A 23,766-nucleotide genomic window follows, 5' to 3' on the forward strand; every position below is an offset into this window, starting at 1 on the left:
TACTCATTTGCTCGCGCTGGGTTGCTGTCCACGTCGTCTTCCTGGTTTCTCAGTTTTGACGGCTACATCATGAAAATTCCGACCATTGCAATCTTATTGGGCACCTTTTTCTCAACAGACGGCATTAATGTCGCGGTAAGTGTCACCCCTCGCTGCTAAACTTCAATAATTTTACACTTTTATTCGTTTGGGGGGGACAGATTTCACCGGTTAGCCTCTTGTGCACATCGTGGTCGCTGTCATGTTTCAATTGTTTTCATGTTAGCTTGCCATGCTGTCATCTTCTGGTCATTTCTTTGAACTGACATAGATTTAAAATACGTTTATTTCTTTCGTCTTTTCTCACTTTTTTAACTAGGACTCCGCGGAGCAGTTCTTCAGCAGCGGTCACACCAACAATTGGGCGGTTTTGGTCAGTGGCACACAACGATGAAGCGTCGCTTTGATCTCTTTGTGGACAATATAGAAAGAAATGCTGTTGTGGATTCTTTCCACTCATCTCTTGTCGTTTGCTTTTAACAGGCGTGCACGTCCAGATTCTGGTTCAACTACCGCCATGTGACTAACACCCTGTCCGTCTACAGGAGCGTGAAACGTCTTGGCATCCCTGATAGGTGAATAAAATCCTGTTGAATACTTGAACTTCTTAGGTTTTAAATATGGTCATTTTTAATAGGTGTCCAGGAGTAAATAACTGATCGACTATCACCGACTTGAAAGGATGACGAATATGTATTGTGTTTGTGATTGGACAGCCAGATATATCCTCCAAATAATTTTTTTTTCTTTAATATGGTTGAGATAGAGACTGTATTCTCTAGTTCATTTGATCTCCTTTTGCCTGGTCTACCAGTCAGATCGTGCTGATGCTGGCAGACGACATGGCTTGCAACCACAGGAACCCGAAGCCGGCCACTGTGATGAGCCACAAGAACATGGATCTGAACGTGTATGGTGACGATGTGGAGGTGGACTACAGAGGTTACGAGGTGGGATCAGCAAGGCCCAAGCCACTACTTAAGTTCCTGTAACCTTTACTTCTAGGTATATTTATGGTGAGTCAGTGTAATGTTGCTGTCTGCATGTTTTAGGTGAGTGTGGAGAATTTTCTGCGAGTTCTGACTGGGAGGCTTCCAGCCAGCACGCCGCGATCCAAGCGTCTCCTGTCTGACGATCGAAGCAACATCCTCATCTACCTGACAGGTTATTTTAGAATAATTTAAAATGTCAACGTGACGTGAAACATTATCTCTATGGGCACAGTTTTCGGAAAACATTTCGACATTCTTAGTCTTTGCAGTGTGATTTTTTTTTTTCACTTAGTTTTATTATTAGGGCTTGAGCAGCAATCGCTGCTGGGACCCAATTGGTTTCGTATAAATTCTTATTGTTCTCGTGAAGAATCGCATTTTTGTGAAACTTAATGTGAACAAAAATAAAAAAAAACTTTGCCCACACCTGGATCTTGGCAACAAATTTGACATTTTAAAGGTAACATAGATGAGTACAAATAATCAGTCTGTAGCGCCCCCTAGAGTGGATCATCAAAGCCATTTCCCAGTAAGTTTGACCCCAAACATGTACAGGAAGTGTGTTGTGATTATTTGAAAGTGCAATTTTGGCGATCATACTTTTGCTTCCTTGACAATTCACTCGATGGATTTGTATTTTTGGTTGAACCTTCTCAACACCGTGGGAAAACAGCAGGGAAAAATAATGGCGTAAACATATTTTTGGTGGTTATTGTCCTATGTGCAAGTACCCCAACGCGCAAAACGGTTGCGAGGGCCCTTGATAGCTCCTCGCAGCTCTAATCGTTAAATGTGTATTTTTGTTATGCGTCTATTTAATAGTTGAATTTGTTGTTTTCAAAATGTATTTGTTTTGTGTGTGTTGTAAAGGACATGGTGGCAATGGCTTCCTAAAGTTCCAGGACTATGAGGAGATCACCAATGTGGAACTGGCAGACGCCTTTGAACAAATGTGGCAAAAGAGAAGGTAAATTATGTCTTTTATTAGTAAATAAATGAAGCAATGTGAAATATCATTATCCGTGCTTACAATATTGTAGCACAATTTACCACACTTAACATTGATCTTTTTCTCAAATTCATTATAACTCTATTCAAGATATTATAAAACTCATTTTAAAAAGCTCCCCCTAGTGTTCATAATGAGACACTACGTAACTGAAATGCCTTTGCGTTACTGGCTACATTGAAGAGAAATGTGTGCCAAGACTGTTAGAAAAGCAGGTGTTATAATGTCAGTAATGACAAGGCTAACTGTAAAAAGTGTTATTTGTTTAAAACCCGTGCCAAGAAAAGGTTGTTTTGTGTTTTTGAACACTATTGGGACTGTATTTTCATCACAATTGCAAGACCAACTGAAGTTAAATACACAAGTATCGCATGTGGACTGTTCGCCTTGCGGACACTTTTTGAGAAAATGTTAGTTATGAAGAGAGAAGTCAGAAGGGAAAAAAAAAACCGAGCCAACCTGCTTAGTTTCCATGGCAACAGTTCGATGAAAGATGGTTTTAGGGTTGTGCGCGTGTGTGAAATGTTCTCTCCAAATAGCGGATTACTCCTCTGACTCGGTTCATGTTTGTTGGCAGGTACAACGAACTGCTTTTCATCATCGACACCTGTCAAGGAGCTTCCATGTATGAGAGGTTGTATTCTCCAAACATTTTGGCTCTGGCCAGCAGTCAAATTGGAGAGGACTCCTTGTCGGTGGGTTTCCTGCTTGCATGAATATAAGCACATTAAACATTCGCATCATTATCCGCTTTATCGTGAAAGTTTCTTTCTTTCTTTCCAAGAGCCATCTCCAATCTAAACTCTCACACACACACACACGACCACCCTTACCTTGCAGAACAGCAACGTGATGTGTTTTTATATATCCTATTCAGTATTATTTTCCATTGCACTAACTATTCTCTTATTTATCTAATTTATATATTTAACTGAATTACTGTTGTATTGCACTGCAAAGGGGAGCTCTCTAATCTCGTTGCACACTTGAGTACAATGACAATAAAGGGATTTCTGATTCTCTGATTCTGATTCTACAAAGATTGACGGTTGGTGAATTTGTCCTTTATTGCAGCACCAACCCGATTTGGCCATCGGAGTCCATCTGATGGATCGTTACACTTTCTATTTGCTGGAGTTCCTTGAAGAAATCCACCCCGCCAGCAAAAGTAATATGAATGATCTGGTGAGCTCATTTCCCTTCTTGCACACCGTTACATAAAGTTGTGAAACTCGTCTTCTTTAGAGTATTAGTGGCTGTGCCATACTGTCCCCTGATGGCCAAGTCATGTACACCAAAAGTAGCTTGCATTGTATTATTATTGATGCACAAACTTTTTTTTTTTTTTTTTTTGCAAAATTACTTTCACACACCATAGGAAACCACAAAACTTGTGAAGGTTGCTATAAGTATGTGGGCAGTGCACATCTTATGTGAAAGTGTGCTGCGTTCAAATGAGCATTAAAATCAGCTTTTAAGCAGTCAGTCAATAAAGCCCTGCAAGACAGCGTAAGAGCGGATTTGTTTACTCGATGTTGGGCTCTCACAGCAAGGGGCACGAAATAAAAAATAATCATGTTAACTAAGCAGCTTGGGATGACGCAAGCAAATTGATTTAAAATTGGTCCAAAAGAAGACCCTTAAAAGTGCCGCTGTCCAGTGTACAGCAAGGTTTTACTGGAGGTTAAAAATAAGTTAGGGTCAATTCTGCAATTTTTTTTTTTTTAATGAAAACATGCCAAGACATTAAAGACACCTAAAAATTTTGTCAAAAGAAAGTCTAAAGTCTTTGGCAGCGTTAGAGCATACACAGACTGCCTTCCTGTTTGATCTCATCCTAAAATCTCTGTGTGGTCTTAAAATAGCCACATGAAAGTCTCACACAGGATTGGCTGGCTAGACATGGAACAGAATGTTTAATAGCATGTTCAACGGTGTTCACTTTTTGCACGGTGGTTGGCTTTATGCTGATCTGACTCGTGGTTCTATCATGGCAGCACCCGTGTTTCACCTTCCTCAATTCCAGCAGGGAATAGTCTCAACCCTCCATTTTTAACCTTGAATTACTTTTCCCCATTACTTGTTGTCCGGTGCCTTTTTGGGATCAATGTGACCGATTTGTCAGACGTGCATCAATGCATTCTGGGTTGATCTCTCCCAATTTTCTCTTTGGCTGACAGCTGAAAAACAGTATGACAGAGAATTGAGGAGCTTGTGATGGAGCGTGTCTAACATCTTTGTGTTCTGCAGTTCAAAGTATGCCCCAAGAGCCAGTGCGTGTCCACTACGGGCCAGCGTACTGACCTGTTCCTGCGTGACCCGAGAAACGTCCTCATCACAGATTTCTTTGGTAGCGTCCGCAAGGTGGAGATCACCATGGAAACCCTTAACTTGACCAAGCCCATAACTCCGGTGGAAGACAAGTAAGACGAACACACTTACTAGTTTATATGACAAATAAATGCCCCCCCTAAAATGGATACCCTTTCCCCTCAGGAAGTACATAGACACTGCTGTCCTTGCACGATATTGGGAAAAACGTGCGATATGCAATTTAGGAGTTGTTTGTTTCAGTATCGATATTATTCCTATATTTAACATATACCGAAAGAAATTTATTTAAGCAGGCTCACTGTTTTCTTGCTAATTAATTGTAATAACTTCCAATTTTAAATTATTCAGTGTTACTAATGACCACAGATACTATTTATCTTCTGGAAGAAAATGTTTAATATTTATTTTAACAACGTACACATTTATTAATGTACCAAATATTCTGTATTAGAAAAAGTGTGGATAAGTGGTTAAGATGGATGTGTTCAATGGCAAAAAATAGTTACCCAAGTATTACAAATCTGACATTTTTAGAGCTATCATTTTAATAATGCGACACTGCAATATTTTTATTCTTGGTTATCATTCCGTCACAATCTAAAATAGGCCTATGCCTATCTTGAGATTACCGTTGAAATGAGTTATAGTGAAGAGAATGATGTTATCTACCACATCTGTCGATCCACGCACTCAACAAAGTTTGTATTAATTTGGTTCATTAGATTTAAAATGAATTAACTGCCCGCAAATCATAATTAAATTTTAGATGTCCCAATGCAGTGGTGAGACTCTGCAGTAGTGATCTTACTTTTGATTAAAAAGGTTGCAAACTGGGTTTAAACTTTTAATGAGAGTCTGCTATCGTTGGGTTTTAATGGAAGTGCAGTGGGCCAACTTTGATGTAATTTCTCCCATTAGCGCTTCTTCACTGAGTGTGATGTCTTTGGCACTTTGCACTGCATACTATGTAGGTGACAGTCAGCGGTGCCTTGAGTGTACGCTTGCATTCATCGTGGGTATAAACTTGTACACATACGACTGTTCTTCGGGTAAAATCTACCGCCTCCTTTTACGGGCTGCAACTAATGCTCTTGACTGAGATATCACAATCAGGCCTTCATAACAAGCTGACAAAACTCAACCTCAGAAAGAGGTGATTAGCACTTTTACTGAATAAATGGTATGAAAACCTGAATGTTACCCAAAGCGCTGTTATTTTAATTTAAATTCTTTGCACTTTACTGCATTCCGTAATGTGATCATGCTACCAGATATTTTCAATTGTATTTATTTGGCTTGATTTGATTTCATCATATGCGTATGGAATATATGTTTTTAGCTGGATATAAAATTACCTTAATTGTTAAATAAATTTTTGTCCGTATTGTACAATCTCAATACAAAATCACATCTAAAATTTTGAAAGTTATCTTGATCTCACTTATTTTTTATATCACAAAAAAACAAAAACAGACGTATGTTGACCTTTTCTATCCTCAGTTGTTCTTTACACACAGCTCTCCATTCCCTCTCTAGCCCTAGAATGAGTGTCGTGCACAGAAAGTTACTCGTTACACTAAAATTACGGGATGTAATAACAAGCCATAAGCCACTAGATGGCAGTAGAGACTCTTCAACCGCCCTCTGCCAGTTAAGCGCACATTTTTTTTATTGACTCCACACATAACGAAGATTAAAATTCACCATGTGTGTTCTTCCTTCTTCATGTGGCGTACTTCATATGACCAACACGGTGCACAATACGAACGGCAGGCAATCAGTTAATCAAACTTTATAGAGCACTTTACATAACTACATCACAGTGCATACTCAGTGCTTCACGTTATTAAAATCACCACACCCGACTTCCCAAAAAGTCACAAATGCGCACATGCAAATAAGCGTACACAAATACGAGTGAAGGATCAATGAAGGACTAAAAGACTTGACCGAGTTGCCCAAACCAAATATCACAGTACCAAAACGAACCTGTTGGAGGCAGCATGGTGCCGTAATAGTTGACGAAATAATAAGTAGCCTCACCTTTTTCATTGTGGTGGATGACACACTATATATGAACACTCACTATATCCAGTTGCCCCCCTTTTTTTGTGTCCAGCAGCAGCACGAGCCTCCTCGGTGGCGATTCTTCCACTAAACAATCATAACAATGTAGAGGGAACGGCCGAACTCGGTGTTGACCACGTGCACAGATTTGCAAGCACAAATAGTGAACAGATCCTGCATTTACAATTTCCATGGATATTAAGTGATTCAGTGCCAGCCATTTGCTCTCATCATAACCTTTGAGTGCCAGCGATTTTCGACCATTTTCACCACAGGTTATATTGGAATTTTTAGAAAATGTATTTTTCCACTGAATCTTCCCAATGAAAGAATAGACTCTCTTCTCGCTACAGAAAATAAGATTAATGCTAACCTTTTCCATCACCTAGTAATCAGCAGTAGAACATGCCAAAGTTTCATGAAATGCAGCCATTTTACCCAAAATCCAGCAAAAATAGCTTTTTGCTTAAACATGTCAACCAAACCTGTGACAGAATAATTTTTTTTTTTGCATTAGTAACACCAAACATTTGAATAGTGCTTTCATTATGTCTTTTGATTGCATCATAAATATGAGCACTGGATTGACACGACTCACCAGGACGGCTCCATCAACCGTCAATACTTTGATATTCATATATAAATACGTTCCCCGTTCTACTGTGTGTTTCAGACTGTCCAAATAAAAGTATGTTGACTAAGCGCGGGGCCGTGATAATAAAGTGGCCCTCCCCCACTAAACAGTTGGCAAGCCGGGGACTTTCATTCTGAAATGGTGCATCACTTTCTTTGCTGGCGGTTTGGTTCATTACCTCTCCTTAAACTGTTTACAATTTAAAGGCCCAGTGCATCAGAACCCGCATTCGACAACTAGCAACCCTTCCCAATGATTTAAACGAATAAGATGACATAATTTAACCTTGGCACTGAATGTTTTGATTTTAATGGCCTTTTTAAATTGTTATGGGAATTAAATGAGTTAACTCATTACTCATAACTCATTTACATACAAATATGAAAGATTATACCTAGTTTCAGTCTGTAGTCCGTTGGCGAGTAGGAACATTTTTAAGTAAAGATAAAGATAAAAGATAAAGATGTCCTTTATTAGTCCCACAATGGGGAAATTTGAGGTGTTACAGCAGCAAAGAAAAGTGTACAGGTTGCTGAGCATTAACAGAATTTTGCTCAAGTCTTTTTGCCAATGTTTAGCAATCTTTGCAATGCTCCAAGGAAGGAACGGAGATTGATTTGATCGGTGGAAAATCAATTGTCGGTGTGTGTGTATGCCCCTGCATTAGTCTAATACCCTACAAAATTTAATAGGCAGTATTTTCAAGTTGTCTGAAATGTATTTCTGGCGATAAAAGCTGTTTCATGTTCAAACTTGAGTCAACTGCACCAATATAGAGGACTGAAAGCTCGTAGTCACAAAGCTTCGTCTCGCTAATTAGTACTTCGATGCGCTTGCCATTCCTATTTTAGTCACTGGCTGTTTTGCTTCCCCAGACGACATACACACAACTTCCCATATTATTTTATAATTGATTAGTAGCAAGCAGATCAATAATGCAGACCAGAAACATTCTGACAGCTTTACCGAGTTGCCCCAGTTTGGTCCTAGAGAGAGATCTTACAATTCTTGTACTGGTGCACCAAGTTTTTTTCCGCAGTTCAACCTAGCAGGTGCTTTATATTTCTTAAAAAAAAAAATCTCTTGATTGCCTTCTTGCTTGTGTTGTTCAGCAGAGCAGCCAGAAGTGCAAAGTTGAAATGCTCCAAATCTTTTTAGAAAAAAAAAAAACGTAAAGAAATGATAAAGTTTAGAATGAATAACTCTGCTTTTAGTCAGAAAAAAAAATAAGGATAGTGAATGACTATGAATAAGCACACAGACAAGACAGTTGCTCTGGTTGCGAATGCTTCTAATCGAGACACACTAATTAAATTCAACACAAAATTACTTCTATAGTCTTTTAATTAAAAACCCAAACAATAGACGCTAATTAGTTTAGCACTCATCACGCTGTGGACCTTCTTTTAAATTATTATTTTTTTTTATTGGTATTTTTTTTTTAGGCTTTGTGAGTTGTTGGGATATTTTTAGATGTATCACTAATGAGAAACTAATCTACATATTAAAGTAATAATGTAAGTCACGTTGGCAGCGAGGGAGGCACGCTCGTCTAATGATGCCACCTTCCCCAGGGAAATATATCTTTTTTTTTTTTTTATGTGTACGACAAAAAAAAAAAAAAAAAGATTTAATAGGTTAATTCATTCGCTACCACCGCTTCACCCGAACCTCCCCCCTTCTGTAAAAAATTAAAAATAAACTGTTCCTTCACTGCTGGGGCGCCACTGGGGAAGCCAGATAACACAATCGAAAATGGGGAGCTCCAAGTGTTGCCATAGAGATGGCGTGCTCTCTACCCTGCACAAGCCTCACACAACCTCTTTGGCATGAGTCCAGTCGAATTAAACTATTTTTAAATATTTTTATTTTAATGTGGCCGCACTACATCTTTGGAATACCTGATTTAAAAGCATGCTTTGGGTGGCCCGCCATAATTTGAGGGTGGGGAGTCTGTTCAATTAAACTGTATCATAACTGTCTGGCTGAATCGTCACGTCTCTAAAGTGGCTACTTTTCAGGAAACCTGATGCATGTTAGTGCGTTCATGGCGCCCGGACTTGACAGGTGTGAAGATTTTATCGATGTGATTCGGAGCAAAACAACCCATCTACTGAGTCAATTCCAGATGATAAATAACCCAAAATAGGTAAAACATCTCTTAACCCTCTACTTAGGTTGATGAAGCAGCCCGGCATTTTTAAACGTGCCTGAGTGATACAATAAATTAAACGACGCGTTGACTAAGCGGTTTGATAAATGCAAGTGAATCTGCACGCCAACTTTGCTTTGCATTGTAACTACGTCATCATTATTAGCCAAACAGTTTATTTTCTTAAAAAAAAAAAAAAAACACCTGGACGTTCAGTCTAGAGACATTATTTATAGTTCCTTTATTTATCCTGGTGTAAAATAATGAAGTAAGACATTTTTTGGCAAGAGTGACCTGGCCAAGAAGGCATAATTGTACACAGCTCCCACAGAGCCAGTGAAGAGTCTCGAGTTTTATAACCCTATTTGTCTACAGCTATTTTCAACACTTCTAAACAACGGGGGAACAGAGCAAGACTATCGATTTGCGCCAGAAAAAAATAAACTGACCATATTTTGACATACAAGGTTGATGCCTAACAGCGATGAGCTGTACGGTATATTATTATATTTATTTTAGTCCCCTGGAGAGTACAACATCGTTTTGGAATTCATGACTGAAACCAGGGATGGAGTCGCGCTAAGACAATGAAATGGTATTTAAAGTTTTGGTAGTTAATCTTGAAGGGAGCATCATATTTATAGAATATCTGATTTAAAACTCAATGGGTGGCTTGTGTGCCACCAAAACAGTATTTAATGTTCCATATTTTCTTTTCATCTCGCTTACCCCCTTGAGGATTTACCGCCGTTTGGAATGACGTGATTTAATAAACCATTGGGTGTGCTTCAGTCCAGGTCAATTAGATGATATGCAAGTTGTAATATTTTATTTGGCGCGACCCCCAGGAGGACGCACCACAGTCGGTTGAATCCCTGCCGCAGAACACAATGAGTCGTGTCAACAGGCTGTGATTAAAGTTTGTACTGCATTAATCGACACTTTTGGCCACACCTACTCTCTCATTGCAGCCCTCTCCAAGCGGCCATTTTGCCTCGCCACGAGCTGCTGTTCCATTAAGTCAATTGCACTTGATTGAGAAGACCTATTAACGAGCCGTTCAGTCGCCTCTTCATTATCCGCGCCGCCTAACAATGTAATGACATTGTGTGCTCCGTTAGTCGTCGTCTGTTGGCCAAAATATGGGCGAACGAGGGTTTGGCCCAAATGACGACGGCCGAGTTCATTTTCCAATTGATTCACGGATTGATTTATTTGATTTGTGACGCAGTCAGCCAAAGTTTTCTAGTGGAGTTCATATTAAAGAAGAATTAGTTAGACCTGAAGATGGCAGCTGCAGACAGCAAGGCTATGCCCATTTGAGATATACGCAGTAAAGTGGAAAGCGCTCTCAATTGAATTGCCTCATAGTGTAGTGGCCTTGGGGCCATTTATTTCTGTCTGTCTTTTTCAGAATCATCCTTATTTGTCATGAACACACACGTACATGAAATTTAACTTGCAACATAAAAAAAAAAAAATGATATTGGTGCAGGGGGATTCTTAAGTGATGGTTTTGAAGCGTGGTCCCCACAGTGGCCAACGGCGATTGGAACCACTTAGGGCCGGGCAATTAGTCAAAATCTACATAATTGTGACTTAGATATTGGATTCTCACAATCATAAAAACATAATTAATGTGTCAGTCAAGGCAGGTTTGTGTTTACAAGTTCCTGTGTTGTGAACACAAACCTGAATCCAATGTCGCTTGCAGCTGGCGTGTGATGTGTTTGTTATTCTGCCAATGACGCCACAACTGAAGTTTACTGTAAAACAAAAAGCGCAACACAAATAATCACGCACATTGTATATTTAAATCCAAGATGGCTCATTTTTAGAAACAATGCCATTGCTAATGCTAGTAGTCAGCCAAATCTTATTGATGGACTCATTTAAAATTACCATAAACTTCTGGGCGTGATACTTCTTCAAATAACGAATATTCACAAAAGAATGCCGTAGAAACAGTTAATATAAAAATACTTAATTGGGCCAAGCTTAAAAAAAATACTATTATCGTGACTATTTTGATTGCTTTTGAAATCACGATTATTCATCGATTTCATGACTTAGTATTTATTAAAATTGCAAAACTCAACTTTTAAATATAAATGTGGGGAAAAAAACAACAGAAAAAAATTAGTAACAACGTAAAATAATACATTAGAATAAAAGCAATTAAAATGGCTGAAACTGCTGTGCTTGCCTTGACCCCTTGTGGGCAGTGTGGTGCCGTGTGCACTTGGAGCACACTTGCATTAAGAAAAGTAGTATAAGGCAGTTGCAAATGAGTTTTATTAATGTAACTGTTTTTTTCCCCTCAGTTTTGGGAAGACTGTGTGCCTGTCAGTAGAGCTGGGCAAATAATCGAAATTGGTTCATTTGGGATTTTGGCCTCTCGCAATAATATAAAAAAATAATATATGGTAAAGACGTCTACTGTAAGAGATGATGGTTTCAGTCATGGTAAAGGTAATTAAAGCCACCTGATGACAACCCCTGTTGTGTGGGTAAAATGCAATGTACCCAATTATATTGGCCATGCCGTCTGGCACATCACCGGAAGAAACCTATTAAGATTTTGATCAGTTTTAGTGACCCAGAAGAGCACATTTTTGTCTGGAAACCTTGGATTGTTTCTCATCATCCTTTAAATTTAGCCTTGCTCAAACGGTATTTGTAGTTGAAAAGATGTCCCCAAAAAAATGTCAGAAAAGCAGAAGAATCTAGACGCACTCCAATATTGGAGACACGTTCTTATCAGCCGTTGAGTTGTACTCGGCCTAATTAGTGCTGCATGCTGATGAGATGTAGCAATGATTGCTGCAACATTGGTTCTCTTATCTGATGCTATTTCCATTGCTGGAGCTCATAAATTGTCACAGGATTGTTTTTCTTTTTTTAATCTACTTTGTTCATCTAGGAATCTCAAGATTGAAGTTTTCTGCCAATAGTACGCAATCATACTTCTTTTTTGAAACATAATTGGTATTGTTGTAAAGAATTGATCGCAATTACATTTGAAGGGCAACTCCAAGAAAACAAGATTAAACCTGATTGTTCAGAAACGTGCTTCCATTGTAACTGATTTAATGGATTCCTGTCGCCCTTTTATGCATAAATGCTGCTTTCGCGCTAGAAGAGAATCTGGCATTGCCTGCTTTGGCCTTTTTACACCGAACCCAGCGAAGGCAGGATGGCGCAGCTCCACATTGTCAGATGATTCCAGTGAGGTAGTTCGCGTCTGTAGCAGAGAAATTGACGGGCTGACTTTGTACCTTTCATTTCATATCGGTATCTTTTCCGCATTAAAATGCTTGACAGCTTTTACAGGTGACGTTTGGCCTGGCACGGCTCTCATACTACCTCAGGAGGCAGATAACCGCCAGATCATGGCCCTCTGTTTCCGTGCCATTTAACACAACACGAAAATAAATTGGGGAAAAATGACAGCTTTTACAAGCTGTGTGAAAGGGGGCTATTTAATTGAACGTTTATAGAATGACTTAAGGCCATGTCCCTGCGGAAACAAAGTCAATCCATTTCTTTGCTGTTTTTTTTAAATTTCTTATAAACACAAGAAATTGTTTAGGACAAAATGTGTGTGCCTGCATAAAAATGCTGAATTGCTGTCATATGAAACACCAAAATCAAGAGACTAAAAAGTCTGTGACGCAGGTGGGTTGGATTTAAGAACATTTTTTTTTTCTGTCCGGCGGAATCATCGCATCTCCGGAATCACTAGTTTTTGAGGAAATTGAAGAAAGCTTATTCTATTTATATTGCACTTTTTATTGCAATCATATACCGTTATGAACCAACACACCAGCCCAAAAACAAAACCTTTTTTTGTTACTCTGATTGCTTAAAATGGTAGGACACGTCCCGGTGCCAGCATTCCACATCAAATCTGCGCTTACCTGAAAAAAAAGCCCTCTATATACTCTGCAAAAACAAACCACTGTGATTACATTATCATTCCCCAGAATGTTTTTTTTTTTTTTATTTTATTTTTTTTTTTAAAGGTCTTTGAGTCACGAGTAATGCAATTGAAATGAAGAGCTGACCAAGCAGACTAGAATAGGTGAAAATTAATTTGCATGCTCCTACCTTTGTGGCTGACGGCGTCGTTCTGCACGCGAGCATGACAGCAACTCATTTTTAACGAAGCACGCTTACTGAAATGAACTATTTTCACTTGTTATTGTCCAAAAAAAACATAATTTTCAATGTACTCCCGCACACTGAAGTGGCAACATTTTACATCACTTAGGCATTCAAGAGTTAATAGGATCTTACCATTTTCAACGCTAAATTGTTAATAATGTATACTCACTAACAATATGGATTTTGGATGTGAAAAAAAACATATATGAAATTGACCAAATTTGGACAATGGTTTCCGTTCAACAATGACTGTTCTCTATCTCGAGTTGTTGTTGACAGTTGTTGAGGAGGAGTAGAAGATTTTGCTGTAGAAGCCTTCTCATGTTCAAGAACTTCTGCAACATGAACACAACGCGGAATTTCGCCATTGGTTTTGTTGTTAGTGCACTGCTACACAAAAACTCACCACTGCGTCATCCGGTTAAGAATGTTGTAGAGCAATGTTTTCAAATTAATTGACTCAGGGACCTGATTTAAAAAAAAAAAAAAAAAAAGTGATTGTATATGAAATGTTGTGGTTTCATGGAATCAAAAACATCTCCACGTTGACATGCGCTCAAAATCGTTTTTAAAACTTATTTTTTTTACTTTCAGCTCCGAGAGTGAAGAGCTGCTAAAGGTGTCACGCTCATATGCCGATCAGCTTCCCGTGTCTGAGATCATTCATCAGGTAAGAGAGACACAAACCGACTCATTTGTACAACACACATTAGGACCGTGAGCGTCCCGACCTCGTCGTCTTCATGTCTTGCCACGTGCTTCCATGCTTCATTTGGAGATTGCTCAGGATGTTTGTGTAGGACAACCCTCGATAGCTGTCCTTGTGCCGTTTCCATGGTTACGGTGACAACTGTGAAACCCGAGTCCCGGTCTTTTTGGTGTGAAGGGGCAACCGTGACATTTGGCACAATAGACATGCTCGGTTGTGGCTGGAGAATGTGTGCGTATGGTATGTTCTTTCAGAGTTGTGGCGTTTTAATTCAATTTAATTTTTTTTAATGTTCTCCATTCAATTAAAATAAATAAATATTTTCGCAACCCACTATTTTTTTTTTTTCTCATCATAGAAAGCATTTGCCTTTCCGTAATGCAGTATCTGTTCAATTGCTATCTAGAATTGATTATAGAAAATGGTGCTGTCCAGTATAAGTACATCCCTCTGGACACTTTGCAAACGTCCAGATTTCAAGGTCAGTTTTCCTCTGTGCATTAAGTCTGCTATATTTGCCAGTGAGCTTCGCATTTTTCCTTTGATTTCTTTATTTTCTCATTTCTGTAAATGCATACATATTACAGGTTGCATCACCCCAATGACCCCCGCCACAGATGTTTGATTATATCCTTGCACTCCTGTTGGTGCCTCACTGCACAAATAATCTCCCCCTCTCCTCATATCCGGCCATCTGCACTAAGGGTCAGACGACCAACGTCCCCTGTAGCTTATCGACAGCTCCCCTCCCGCAGATTTGCCGTCGTGCTGCGAGAATCCCTCGACGAGCGATCTCTTTACTTGAAATTCAGACGCACTCGAGCGATGAAGTAAGATGTGAGCCAGCTTGGCACCGGTTTGATGTCTTGAATATGCCCAAGAGGGTCTGCTGCCTGTGGCGACAAACACAAATCCAATCATTGATTGTGTTCTCGGCGCTCAGCAAAGCATTTCCCTATTTTCCCGTGAGAGCATGCGCCGACTTGTAAATAGGGAAGTCATCAGAATGACTGACAGTCGATATGCGTTGATGTGCTTTATCAAATGCACGCGGGTCTGTGTATGTGTGTGAAGACTTGATTAATGTACTGTCACTGGTGGCAGGATGACACCCGCCTCTCTTCCCAAGCCCACTCATCCCTTCCTATTCACTACATTTTACCATTGCTGGAAAGAACTCTCACTCACTCCTCTCTTGTGTATTGTACTTTTTTTTCATTATTTGGCAAGCAGTTTGCCGGCTTCAGAATTGTTATTTATGCTTACGCCGGCTTGACAATACGCCTCCAGAGAATTGAGGGTGTTGAAAACGCAAACGGTGAAAATGAATTCCTTGCTACCTTCATCGGTCGCGCCGGTCGCACATGACACTCCTTTCAAAGTGGATGTAGGGATGGCGTGGATCAGAGTCCTTCACCGCCCACTCTTATTAGATTAGCACGTACAATGTGCCTCTGCTCAGCAAAGATGGAGTTTAGAACAACAAATAAATACATTTTGCATGAGAATAGTGCCAACGCAATTTGGCTGTGTATCTTGGTTATCGTTCGGTTCACATTCGGTACTGTAAAGGAATATAATGCAAAGCGGGGAAGTGCTTTTCTGTTAACAAGAACAGATTTCATGATTGAGAGCGGTGCTAGGAATTCATTATTAAATAAGTGACGATTATCGAATAAAGTATTGCATAAAATATGCAAATATACAAATGCATATTTAATATACAACATAGCGTGGTGGCATGAGATGCAAATTTATTTCTCTTTGTGAGCATGCTTGTCACTCAAAAATCTGAAGTCATCCTTTCCCACTGAAATTAATGTAAATGCCGTTAATCTGTTCCGAACTGCCACCCATAAAAAACTATTTCAATTGTTTTTTAGTAAATAAAATAGCTCATTGTACCACTGTCATTAAAAAAAATACGGTAATGAAGGCTCAATAGATTAGAATTGAATTTTCCTCCCATGTTTTGCTCCACTTCAGTGGTCAATGTTCTGATAAATCGCTACATGGAGACGGTCACTCCTCGGTCAGCCACTGTAATATAAGCCATTCGTTGCAGATGACAAATAATATATGCCTTTGGGTGTTATGTTGTATTATCTTTCTGCTCCATTTACCTGTTCCTTAAAAGGGGATAACCCAGCTCAGCTACACTGTTAATTTATTAGATCGTCTTGACATTTTGCGTTATTTGTTAGCGTTAAGCTAAACTGTTAGCTGAAGCTATATGGTTGTCTAAAATACACAACTTTGTTATAACAATTATTATTATAACATACGATGTTATCTTGGAACACTGTACACTTTTGCAATGTTCTGAATAGAAAAAACTAAATGCCGTTTCACCCCTATCGCTGGTGGCGAGCATGTCAAGCCATTTTGAGTACAATGCAAATGCATTGTAAGGCTCCCCTGACATAAATTGCAGCCGTTTTCAACCTTGAGAGTGTTGGTGTTCGTCAAGGTGTTTTGAATGACCGTCAGCATCTCATGTTAATTATCTCCAATCAATCTGATGGCTTTGCCATGAATTGATTTTACCGGCGGATTGAATATGCAACACAAAGCCTGTGCAATGGAGGTAGGCTGCGTCAATGAACGGTTCAATCAGTGAAGGTCACCAAACATGCAGCCTTCCTCTCCCCTTCAATCATTTAATCATATCTGTTTGTGCTGAATATTTTTTTTTAATGTCCCTTTCACGCTCACTTTTTCGTCTTCAAATTTTTGTGTTCCTCTTGTAAAAGTGAATTGGAATTGAACATGTAGCCTCGGTTAGGAAGTCTTGACCTTCTTCTATTAATGCAATTTTCTCATTAAATATATCACGCAGCACCACACAATATTTGTGTGTGTGCATGTACATGCATATACACTCGTGTGAACAAACAAGACTGACCAATTGTATCAAACGTCTTCAAATGGCCTAATGAGCTTGACAGCAATACACAAAACGCAGGAAAAAGAAGCATTGAGTGAGAGTGTGACAAAGTGAGCAGTCTTCTACACAAGTCGTCTGAAAAAGAAGCTCAGGGCGACAGTGTAACAAAGCATGACAGCAGCATGCGTCACAAAAGCCTGAAAAATAAGTACAGTCAGAAGTGAATAAGCAATGACAGCAGTGCATGTCACAAAGCCCGAGAAAGAAGCACAGTGAAAGCGTTACCGTGTTAAGCACAAGCCTGAAAGAGAAGTTCAGCCGTACACAAAAGCACAGAGTGATGATGTGTCGTAGTATTTTCACATCGCGCTAACTACTTGCTCATTTGGCTCTGCTGAGGCCATATGTTCTCTCGTTCCCGCTAGCAGCGCTGCTGATTTGGCTTTGGGTCAGTGGCGTGCCGCATCCCATGTGCTCGTCCTCCCCCACTAGAGGCTCACAGGTCAACCGCTCCTGATGGTCACACGCTCTGTCTGTCGGGTCTTGTCAACGACGACGGGTTTGCGCGCTGTGGTGACTACAGCTTACCAACGCTTGCTTGGACTCAGTAAATTATTCTCAGCATTCCTATGGAGCAACTTATTTGCCATCGAAGCTAAGTTGGTGTTCCTCAGGCATGCGTTCAATGCCCATTGTTCTTCAGTCGTACTTGTTTTCGCATCCATATGCGCAGATGTTCATTCAGACTAATATTTGTAACGAAGACCTTCCTTAAACGCAACCAAGATGTTGACAAAAGTATTGCGACGCATCCGATTGTTATCTTGGTAACATCTAACCACTATCCTTGGATATCGAGAAATCCCTGTCTGGCATCAAATTTTGCGATGTTGCAAACTCACTCATGAATGTGACGGACAACAACAGTGGGAGATAAGCCGCAGTGTTCCTCAGGTATATGTCCTCTGCCCCCTGTACATTTATTTATTTAATTTAATTTTTTTTTTTTTTTTAGCAAGAGCCCAAGTTGCTAGTTTTTATATTAAAATGTGACCAACCCACCACCTTTTTTTTTTCTGACTGTCAACCTTCCCACTAACCGCTCACGTGGCCTTACCAACTAGAAGTCATTTGCATTCAGTTCATGGCGAGGAGCCTCATTGATTCCTCCTGATTGAGCAATTAAATATATTTGCAGTCCAACATTGGTGAGATTTACTGATGGCTTGTGTCTTTTGACAGTGGTAATTGGCATCTTTGTCACGTAACTTGCTGTGAAGACAAGGAGGTTATTGCATACGTAAGCACATTAACGCCGATTTTTCCTTCCCTAACCAATAATTCCTTGCTTCCTTATTTGTCGCACAGTGTCTAGGAGCAAACACTTAGCTTTTTTTTTTTGTCATATTGGCAATCCCTAATTTCAGTTGCTTTTTTCCCCCCAATAGCTTCCCAGGGAGATGTCAAGGTCAAGCTGACCGAATTTGTCTCCCGTTACTAGAATTTGATTATCATTTGTGCTAAAAATGGCTGTCTTCAAGGAAGGCTGACAGGCGCTCATAATCGAAAGACCTAAAAATAGATCCATTTTCGAATCTGTCTTTCACGCAGAATGAAAAGAAGCAAGTCTTTGCATATTTATAATTAAGAGTTGCTCAATAGACGTCACGGGTGCTCCGTATTGCGTAATGAAACTCAAAATGTTATCCAACTTTTAACAACTTGTGTTTTTACCAGCTGAGAAGACAAAAAGAGCATGATGACTGTCCCAAAATTTACTCTCGTGTATTTGTTTTTCCTTTGGTCTCTGGTGCATGCTGAGTTCACACTAAACAAAACTGTGTTACCGCTTATAGACCGCAATCAGTTTGTTTGCTGGCCAGGTTTCGCGCCAACCTAACAGAGCTATCGCAAACAGTAGCAGTTTTAAACGAACCGAATGAGACAAGTGTAAACGAAGCCTTGGAAAGCTTCTAAGTTAACATTACTTTCAGTCCTCTCCTCCAGCAAGTTGGCGTCCTTCTCTTCTGTCAGCCTGACTTTATCTCCATTTGCAGTGTCAATGTTTACCGCTCTGCAAACGTTCCCTTCCTTCTTCCCTCATTGAGCCAAACAGACAGCGCACTTTCCCCCCATTTTGGTGTACTCAACCACGCACCATGTTCTATGCTGAGTGCTTGTCCTGCCAAGTCTTGCAGACTGTCGATTGGATTGGATTTGGTGGTGGTGGTGGGGGGGGGGGGTCGGGGGCTTCCACCACCTTCTGACTGTATAATGTTAGCTTGTGAGGACAGGAATATCCAAAATCTTTTAAAGTGCATGCTCGCTGTATAACTCTGATGACCAATGTACACCCATGTTTCTACCCCCCCCTCACTTTTTTTTTAAGAGGTTAACTCATCAGGGTGCGTAACATTGCCATCCTATTAGCATACAAATGTGTTCCTTGTGGTGTGCGTTTTAATACGAAGAGGAGATTTAAAAGTATAATCATACACAAAATGATGATGTGCCACTGAACGGGACAAACATGAGGCAAGGGCGGTAAACTGATGATGCGTTTGTTTGTGAGTGTGTGTGTGTGTGTGTTCTTGATTTTTCCTGCCTGACTTTGTGAATGACAGTGCAATCAGCAGTACCCTCAACAGGAGAAATATGCTCACTATTACTAAAACTGCATTTCACCCCCCCCCCCCCCCCCTCCCTTGTCGTCCGCCTCCATCCCCGTATGACCTCACCTTACAAAATGTAGAAGCCCAAACAGAAAGACTGGCATCCTCCCGACGGCTTCATCCTTGGCCTCTGGACCCTCATCCTGCTTGTGTTTTTCAAGACGTACGGCATAAAGCACCTCAAACACATCTTCTGAGGCAAGATGTCCGCCGCGGATAGGGCGAGGAGTCCTGAATAAAGCCGTATTGAAAGGGAACGTTGAAAGATGTACGGCAACACAAACTGTGAGGCCACAATTAACTGGGTTTTTACACTGAAGTTTGTCAAGGTTTTGTGTTTTTCTACTCAAACTGAATGTATTTATGTATGAAGACGGTTTTGCATGCAAATGCACATCTTTGCACATTTTAGGCGGGATTTAGATTGCAGTTCTAGTGATCAATTTATTATTACTGTGTTTTTACACACAGTAATCTGAGCCCCGCTGTGAAAAGTGTTAAACCGCGGATGATTGACCACGTCCTCAAAAATGTTAACCGCAAAATCTGATCCCAAAACTCATAATTTTAAATTCAATTTACAACAGCAGACTTAACAAAACAAATAACTTTTCCATTGATATGCAATATTGAGACACAAAGCTTTGCAAGTGTGGTGATGACTCTCCGTAATTTCTTCTAACAACCCAGGCTAATGAAATGTACCACATTATCATAGTTTCTTGCTCCACACCAAATATCGTACTACTTTCCGATGTGAATAAATGATTGAGTCTTAACGTGAACCAGATTTTTTTTTTAAATAAGACAATGACAAATCACAGTTGACAAAGGGGTTGGAAAACACCTAAGTTTACCGTGTCCACCCCATGACTGTCAAAATATGCGAATAGCTCAGGATAGGTTTCACAGAAATAAAAACGACAATAGTTGAATTTGTGAATATTGAACTCTTAAATATTACTGTATTCACTGTGCATATATTTACTGAACATTGGCACCAGGCTGCACGTATACCCTTCAAAAATGTACATAAACAACTACACAATCAATCATCTTTAATGGCAAAGAACTTTTTAGCACGTTAGATTGTGATATCATTTAGTTTCCGTTTCAGCGGCTCAGAGAAGTGCAGCAGTTAAATTTGAAGATTTGAAAGTTAAACGCTTGGGAGTAAAAATGGGAATTGTGTGACTTGGACCATGTAGTGTAACTCCAGCCTACGTGTGCACAGAAGCGAGTCCTTGAATAAGACTTTAATCATTTTTAGCGGATGTTCTGCTCAGCATATTTTTGTCTTATTTTTGTGGCCAAACTGCTGGGCTAGCCAGAGAGGGGGGAAAAAAAGCGTGATGGAAGCAGTTCGATTGGTGGCGACTGGTGCTGCTGAGAGATGACTTATGTTACATCTCTGCTGTCAGCGCACATTACACCCCCTGACCGTCATATCGTGGATAACAATCTCACATAATAGCGTCTCCAACTTTCCTATTCACCAAATTGCCCTCCCTGCCGAAACATCATTTAGCTTCCCGCTGTGTGGAGCTCTGACTGACGGCTGTTTCTGTGGCCATTCGCAGTCCGGCGATAAGTGAGCGATAGGCCAGTAAGCCTCGGTAGCGAATGGTCCCGAATGGATCCTTTGTGATATAATGGGCTTTCTTTTCATTTCTCTTCCCCCCTTTCATTCCTGGTGTGACACTACTACATCACCGCCTCATTGCTGGGAAGACTGATTGATGTTTAAAGCACACGGGTGCCTCCCTTCCCTAAAACCAGACAGCTGCTGCATCAGCCACCCGGGTGCCTTTCTTCTTATACATTATTAATGCCGTGCTCATCTCTTCCTTCCTTTTCCGTCCCGTCCCTATTTATTTCCCGCCATCCAATTCCCGCAGTTTCCTTTCCCTTTTTTGGGGGGAGCCAAGCATATTTTACTTTCTTATTTTGGCAAGATGCCGGTGTCCTGATTAGAGATGAATCGCTGAATCAAAAGAACAAATTTGTCTCCAACTGCTTGTAGCCGACAATGTTGAGCTTCCCTAATTACGAGGAGGTCCTCCTTTTACTGCTGCAAGCGCCTCCCTTGAAGCAGATACGATGGTGTAAGATTTTTGGCCAACTCGGCTCGCGGAAACTTTGAACTCCTAATTTGTGCTACTTTCGGGGCGTGCGACTGCTTCCGAGATACGAGGTGTGTTGCGGGACTGGTGTCAAAATGCCGGACATCTTATTGGGGATGTTCATTAATTGTCTGGCTCATAGTTAAAGTCCAAACTTGTAATTTTGGTTTTGAAATATCTTTTTTTGATCCAGTCCCGGCACACCTCATATGGTGGCATCCTCTGTGACCGCAAAGCTCCTCTGAGGTGACGGCGGCGGCGGCGGCGTGCTCCATTTAAACAATGGCAAAAGGCGAGCCTTACAGTTTGGGACTATTTTCTTGTGTGAAATGATACTGAAGCATTTCAGGGAGCATTTGCTTTGTAATCTCAATAAGTTCCAGCAATTCAAAGTGTACTGCGGAGGATTGGCTTTGTTTTTTGTAACGGTTGCTACAATCATCATATGTAATGTGATGGCAAAACGAAACTTCATGAACCAGTTGTTGTACTTTTTGACTCCTGTAGATGGCACTGTTGGTTTAAATGTGGTTTAAGAAATGGCAAGTCAGTCTGTTTTTCAGCCCAATGTCGAACAGAGAGTGCCATCTAGAGGAATGAAAAAATACAACTAGTTCACGAAGCAAATTTGAAGCTTCATTTTGCCCTTCACTAGTAATGCTCAATGGAAGTTTACGCATCTTTATGTCCTTTGCTTGGAAAAAGATGTAATGTATCATTGCTGTCCAAAGAAAATCCCAGGTCTAGCAAAATATCAACTTCGTAAGACGAAAAAATATATTCCTGGCAAAGTCCCAACATTTGGAGATATCCGTTTTTCATCAAGGTCCCACTTGCAGTTCTTGATAACTTTCATAAGTGGAGTAAAAATCACTTAATTTGGAGACGTACTAGATTTTCTTTCAAATTAAAAAGTCACAAATGCTTTTCATTAACACTACAAAATCAGAACATGTGGCGACATATTAATCAATATTAAAAAGTCATTGGTACTTTCTTTTAAGAAATACTAAAAAAGTGACTACAATTGCAAGTGTGGTTTTCATTGGACAGCAACAAATGTCATTTTGGTATCGCACAACAACTGAGGACTTAACTGCTGATTTTTTTTGTGTCTGAGTGAACGATCTTCATTAATAAATAAAATAAACACTTTTAAAACAACAGTTTTTGTTGTCTGTAATTTGGTCGATCGCCTGAAAGCAAATCCATCAACACGTTGAAACAAGTATGATTAGATTTCGACAGTTGCTCCAACAAGCTTGTTGTGAAAACCTCACCACGGAGTGCTGTCAAATTAAGTTGTATTTAATGTGCTGCAGAATTTAATATCTTATAGATTTTTTTTGGGGGGGGTGAGACGCTCAGGAATGGTGATTAGATTTTGGCAGACAAGGTCAACCTCACTCAAGCAAACACAAGCACGCACACACACTCCTTCCTCTGCAGTATATTGGATTGTTTCTTAGAATGACTTATTTATTGATTGACTTCAAAATAAGTTGGTAAAGAATTTCCCATTGACTAAAGCGGTTGAAATGATATCCATCTTAAAAACTGATTTTCATTTCTGCTTTTGCAGTTCTGCGAGAAGGCTTAAAATGTCTTACCAAGTGTATTCATATAAAAAAAAAAATCAGTCGTTAATTTTGATTGATCGCTTTCAAGGAATGAGGTGATCTTTATTTTTTAATAGCAAATGCGAGGTCTTTTTTACACTACAAATTTTAAACTGTCAACACCTCTGCTGCTCGATTTTAAGTTTTCTCAAATTTGCCATGTTGTTTGCATGCTGGCCTGAAGTTAAAATTCAGTTTGATACGCAATAGAGTTGCTCAACAGTCTGAGAACTCTGTCTTATCATTTTACAGTGTGCCACACATTTTAAATGGTAGACAGGTCTGGACTGCTGGCAGGCGAAGTCAAGTACAAAAGTGCAGAACATGGCTTGGCGTTTTCCTGCTGGAGTGAGCAAAAGTCA

At 40.0% G+C, this 23,766-nt stretch overlaps 1 protein-coding gene across 1 annotated transcript; it reads left to right on the forward strand.

Annotated features, from left to right (window-relative positions):
* pigk (phosphatidylinositol glycan anchor biosynthesis, class K) lies at positions 1 to 22,949 on the forward strand. Its single transcript, XM_088311545.1, has 11 exons — positions 1 to 135; positions 359 to 412; positions 523 to 614; positions 854 to 989; positions 1,092 to 1,203; positions 1,902 to 1,998; positions 2,618 to 2,735; positions 3,115 to 3,225; positions 4,291 to 4,463; positions 13,989 to 14,064; positions 19,743 to 22,949. The coding sequence occupies exons 1-11, from the start codon at positions 70 to 72 to the stop codon at positions 19,857 to 19,859; spliced, it is 1,152 nt and encodes a 383-aa protein (XP_088167671.1). The 5' UTR covers positions 1 to 69; the 3' UTR covers positions 19,860 to 22,949.
* The last annotated feature ends 817 nt before the right edge of the window (positions 22,950 to 23,766 follow it).

This window comes from Idiotropiscis lumnitzeri, chromosome 12, assembly GCF_059441095.1.
Source record: "Idiotropiscis lumnitzeri isolate Australia: NSW breed Sydney's pygmy pipehorse chromosome 12, RoL_Ilum_1.0, whole genome shotgun sequence".
Classification (NCBI taxonomy): domain Eukaryota; kingdom Metazoa; phylum Chordata; class Actinopteri; order Syngnathiformes; family Syngnathidae; genus Idiotropiscis; species Idiotropiscis lumnitzeri.

What these genes read in the sequence shown, in the direction of transcription:
- pigk (XM_088311545.1), top strand. Translation starts at nt 70, where the DNA reads ATGAAAATTCCGACCATTGCAATCTTATTGGGCACCTTTTTCTCAACA. An exon ending in ATAACTCCGGTGGAAGACAA is followed by an intron (nt 4,464 to 13,988) that starts GTAAGACGAACA and finishes TTTTACTTTCAG; the next exon opens with CTCCGAGAGTGAAGAGCTGC. An exon ending in TGTCTGAGATCATTCATCAG is followed by an intron (nt 14,065 to 19,742) that starts GTAAGAGAGACA and finishes TACAAAATGTAG; the next exon opens with AAGCCCAAACAGAAAGACTG.